The 5,342-nt window shown below is 32.8% G+C and overlaps 1 protein-coding gene across 2 annotated transcripts in view; it reads right to left on the bottom strand.

The window, feature by feature from the left end:
- Nucleotides 1-1,368: 1,368 nt before the first annotated feature.
- Nucleotides 1,369-5,342, bottom strand: part of LOC108736322 (myc box-dependent-interacting protein 1) — a 72,869-nt gene continuing 68,895 nt past the window's right edge. Inside the window, exons 5-8 of one of the 2 annotated variants that reach the window (XM_025974092.1) lie at nucleotides 4,010-4,178; nucleotides 2,364-2,792; nucleotides 1,631-1,773; nucleotides 1,369-1,529 (exon numbers count right to left, since the gene is read on the bottom strand). In XM_025974092.1, coding sequence (XP_025829877.1) covers nucleotides 1,449-1,529; nucleotides 1,631-1,773; nucleotides 2,364-2,792; nucleotides 4,010-4,178 — 822 coding nt within the window. In that variant the 3' untranslated portion in view covers nucleotides 1,369-1,448. The remainder of the gene's footprint in view (nucleotides 1,530-1,630; nucleotides 1,774-2,363; nucleotides 2,793-4,009; nucleotides 4,179-5,342) is intronic. The other variant, XM_025974094.1, reaches the window with a different exon arrangement.

Raw genomic sequence — 5,342 nt, 5'->3', positions numbered from 1 at the left:
TTTTGTTTCTTTAAACGACTAAGTATGTACTTCGTAAAAGAAGTTAAATATTCAAATGATTAGAGTATAATTATATTGAGCCCAAAAATACTTAACTATTAACAAATACAAAACATTCACTCACTTAAGACAAACTTCTCTTACAAGAATGTTATTGAGTGTACAAACAGAAATAAAACCAAAATTTTACTTTTCCTACTACATCATCTAAACTTTACTATAAATATGCACCTAATTACTACATTTTGAGCAGTATTAGTTCACTAAAGTTTCTATCTGCGCTATATTTATTCAAAACCACGCTAAATATCCATTCTGTTGTTTTTACATAATAATATAACGCTAGAAATTTATTTCAAATTATAAAAACTGTTAAAATTATATATGTAAGATAAATATGCAATTTTTATCTTTCATGATTAAGGACGATACGGATGGCCGAAAATAGTGAGTGAGAACATAATGCTCAATTAATCGAAGCTGCCTACAATTAGAGCTTTCATAGAGGGAGAAGAAGGAAGAAAGAAATAGAAGACACCACTGTCAACCGTTCGATCTGGTAACCTTGGTCTTAAACAGCAGGTCGCTAAGAATTTATTATTTTATTCGTCGCCCTTGTTAGATATTATACATGAAATACTAGTGTTTTAATTTACTTATAAAAGGACTTCCCAACCATTCTTGAGACTGACGACCTTCTGATGATGAACTTTACAAAAGACGCAATAAACTAGTATTTTTTTTAAAAAAAATTTAAAGGAAAAAAAATGAAATTAAAACAAAAAATCTCTAAAAACTCAAAAATAAACAATTTTCATTCAATTTGGTAGCTTTTCCTCTACAAAATCAATTTAATTTAATTAAATAGTTTAAAAATTAAAAACAAGTATCTATTTTGTAATTTATCTATTGTAACTTAAAGGACGTTCTTCCAGGCTATTAGACATACTTTATCAATAAGTATAATAAAAAAAAATGAGTAAAAGTATTGGTGATATTGTTGTTTGCATAAAATAAAGAGAAGTTTGTCTTTTACACACAAAAAAACAGATCTAATATGGCAAAGTCTTAAAAGTTTTTAAGGCACTTGTAACCTTTTATATACATTTTTCTCTCTTACCTAATAAATAAAATCACATTCTCAATAGCATTTGCAGCAACAAGTTTTAATGTTGAGTACACACCTAATTATTTATTAAATAACTTTCAGATGTTTTTCATAGTTATTATAATCTGGTTTTGTTACTTTTTGTGTTTGTTTGTTTATTTGTTCGATTACTTGGCACAATTTAGAAGACTTTATTTATATGACAATAATAAATTATTTATAGACATCATAGTTAATCATGAATGTCCATTATCTCTTACTTTGTTTTAACATAATACGTTATGTATACTAATTTTGCATTCGTAATTCGACAGATCTAATCAGTGACTTCAGAATGCAGTTAAATCGGTTTTGTGAAGTTGGCTGGAAACATTCCCTTTTCTCCGGTACTCTCTTTGATGCCCATTAACCAGCCTTCTTCCTGAAAGATATAAAAATATATTAAGTTACATTAAATGCACTTTCAAAATACACCAAAATAGCTTTAAAAAGAAATTAATCACTTTCAAACACAATTCTTACCTGTTCCTCTGGATCGTCATACTCAACCACTTGAATAATTTCGCCAACATCAAAGGTCAACTCGTCCACGTCTTCCCTGTTATATTTGTAAGTGGCCTTCACTTTATAAAGAACACCTGGCGGTAAGTTGTCCGTGCTGGCACCTGAAAGGGAAAGTCAGATTTTCAATTTCAATTTCACTCTTGAGGTTTTCTTTTTTCCATTTTCTCTTTAGCATATGTACCATACGTGTGTTCACTGTGCGTTAATTATTATGGCGTTATTGACACGCTCGAAGAAGTATCGTTGACAGAAGAGGTTCTTCAACCAAAGACACGAAATACTACATCTGCATAGTTTATATGTATATTATAAAGGCAAATAATCTAGAGAAATTTTATTTGCACAAATTGTTTTTATTAAGTTGAAGTTTGCACTAAAACCTATAAAAAAATAAAAATTTGCAAGATCATCAATACTGATTGTCATCAATACTATAAATTCCGTAATTACATTAATTATTGTTGGTATTGACAATAATGAGGAAAGCAGGCTCACCTTCGTTCTTTACACCGAGGTCAATGATAATTAAAAATCATTACATCATAAAACATGATCATTTAATGGACAAGTGATAATGCCACAATAGCAAAAAATTATCATGGCTATTAAAAAATTTGTTTACTACTGCTGAAAAATCTGTTTTGTTCCATTTAGAACATAACAAACTTGGCAACGTAGTCTGCACACTCACCTACTGGTATGTCGTAAAGTTCTTCTACCTTCTTTTGGGGACTGCTGGTTATACCGTTGTCGTTAGTAACAACGGGTGGGGCCTTAGTATCCACCCCGTCAGTCTGATTATTACTGGTAGTTACGGACGGTTGTGCGGTGGTGGGAAGGGGAGGCAGTGACGAATCGTCCGAACTGTTCCCATTCATCTGGGGTTTGTTATCGGGCGCAGTGGGGGGAGTGGGCGTGGTCGGGGGCGAAGCAGGAGGAGGGGATGTAGGAGTACTCGGCTGGGAAGTCGAGTTGGCGTTCGAGATAAAGGCGGAATCGTGTGAGGGGCGACTGCTTAGCTTAGTAGGGGTGTCGACTTTCGAGTCGTTATTCAATTCGACTGCTTTCGGCTCGGATTTAGCATTGTTATTAGTCGGGAGGGTTGCGGCATGCTCGGAAGCTGCAAAAACATAGACACATCGTGTTAGCAACAAGCGTATTAAACTCGTTAAATATAATACAACGCACTCCAAACTTTATATATTTAAATATAAATGAATAAGTACAACGTTGCACCTACTTATTGATTCTTTTTTTGCACGCTAATTTTTCAAAATTTTATTTCAACTATCTACAAATGGATTCAAATTGCTAAATTACATTAATCTGCTTTAAACTTCACTTAAACGAGTACATTACGTGCGTTGTTTATTGACTGTTACACTTGTTATGGTTATTATACATACATTTACAATTATGCAATAAACGTACACAGCTAAAGCAATTACCACTGAACTCAAAATTTTTAACAGAGACAAGGGTCAGAAAAATCTTGCACATGATTAATTATAATTCATATTAATGTATTAGCTGCAATATTCAGCGTTGTCTCAATCTCTTTATTATATATACACTCAGTTATGTCTGTGATCTATAAATCATACAGGTACTGCTACCGAACTCTTTTATTATCAGCGGAAGACCAAGAGCCGTCTACCATTATAAGCATGAAGGGGGGGGGGAGAAGAGTTATGAAGAATAAACAAACACAAGCTTCACATTGAAAAGTAGAAAGTGAATAAAGAAACTCTAACCAGTAGATGAACCACGTGGGACAGAAGAACAAGTAAGTGGAGAAACAACCTGTAGCTGAGAGACACAGTGGTAAACAGAAAAATAGGATGAAAAAAGGCCAGACATGAGGAGTATCTGTGACTAATAAAAAGAGAGATTGGGACAGAAAGTGTGATTGAAAAGATAGCACACTATTATAATATGGTTAAAGGCGGTGGGGTATCACTTCACACTTAATTGATACCCTTCTCGTCCAGTAATGAAAGGTAGAGTCCGTACACTTAGAAAAAGGTACCCGATGCTAGATCTATATGCGCACACTGCCTTAATGGGCGTAACTGTCAGAATTTATTTACGGCATCGGAAGCTTACGATTGGGCTTGATCGGAAACATCTGACGTATTCCGAGGACCCGCCTACTACCGATAATTGTTTGTACGAATCGCCTATGCTGTACCTTTCTCTAAGTGAGCGGACCATATGAATGAAACGAGAAAAATGTTCAAACGATTGCGTAATACTACTCATGTCTTGTTTTGAGTTCAGTGATGGGCATGTTTAAAACTACATATATGAAATGTTTTAAAAAAAATTGATACTTACGGACATTTCTGTAGTTCAGTTGCGGTGTAACATTGTTTATAACCGCATTTGATGTGCTGATCGGTTTGAGAGATGGTAACGTTGATCCATTGCTCTTTTTAATGTTATACGAACCCCTCTGACTGTCGGTGGCTAGTTTGTCTACTATGGCTTCTAGTTCGGCGTAAATCTATTTAATAAAAAAAAAAGAAGCCGTCTTGAAATTTGAACTTTCCGCGGCATGAAGTGAATAAAGAAAACAACAGGATAATCGAATTGACCTTTTAAAAGGTTAAATACGTATTAGGAAATTTTACACAGACAGGTATTTGTAATTCAATAAAACCAATGAATAATTGAAAAAAATTAACTGTATTAAAAAGATTCCCTGCAAAAATTAAACTGTGCTTATTTCAAAGATATTATTTAAAATTTTTATGATTGCTCTCACAGGCAAAAAAATTAACAAATGAGTACTACATAAAAATTTATTTGGCTTGTTAATGTGAATTTAATACGTTGGCCACATGCCAACAAGTTTATTGCGAGAAAAGCTTTGGACTTTTAGTAGATTTTTTCTTTTTGCGCATAGAAATATACACATTGACATTATTACTGACGTGAGCGTTTTATCTGCGTACGAAACAAGAATTAATGAATTCAAACTTTCGCCTGCGCGTGAGTAAAAATATAGCAGTAAAATTATTTAAGAATATCTTTTTGTTTCTCTTCATTTCAGTCACATCATCTTAAAAAAAAGTAGCAGTTTTGCATCTTTAAATAGAAATTTCTTGGATTTGCAAAGATCAAACTGGAAACTTTTTTTATTACAAAAAAAAGAAATAATAAATTTCAAAGAAAATCAAACAGAACCATGCTTGAGTGAGACAATTTTCCCGGAGGAGCACAACAAAAAGGAGTTCAACGAAACTTCTGTAACTCATTTTAATGCTACATTTTTTTTGATATCCACTTAGACTTGCTAATTTAAGAAGTATGGGGAAATGGTATTTTAACACATTTTTAGTTACAAATCAAAAAATTTACTTTTCAAAACATATCAATTCTGGGATAATCATTATCGTTTTTCTGCAGATTTAAGAAACAGGTTGAAATAGATAGATTTCAGTAATACTTATGGAAATACAACACCCAAAAATTTTGAATTTTAATTTAATAATATGTTTAATCTATACATCGAAGACGCGATCAATAATATCGTTAAAGACAGTACAACTGTAGGGATAGATATACAGGGTCAAAAGATTAGTAAGCCTAGATTTGTAGATGATATACATAGCTGCATTAGCATCTAGCAAGGAGGACTTACAGATAGCTTTAAATAAAATGGAAG

This window comes from Agrilus planipennis, unplaced genomic scaffold, assembly GCF_000699045.2.
Source record: "Agrilus planipennis isolate EAB-ADULT unplaced genomic scaffold, Apla_2.0 scaffold64, whole genome shotgun sequence".
In the NCBI taxonomy this organism is placed as follows: domain Eukaryota; kingdom Metazoa; phylum Arthropoda; class Insecta; order Coleoptera; family Buprestidae; genus Agrilus; species Agrilus planipennis.
This window is presented reverse-complemented; position numbering and strand designations above follow the sequence as displayed.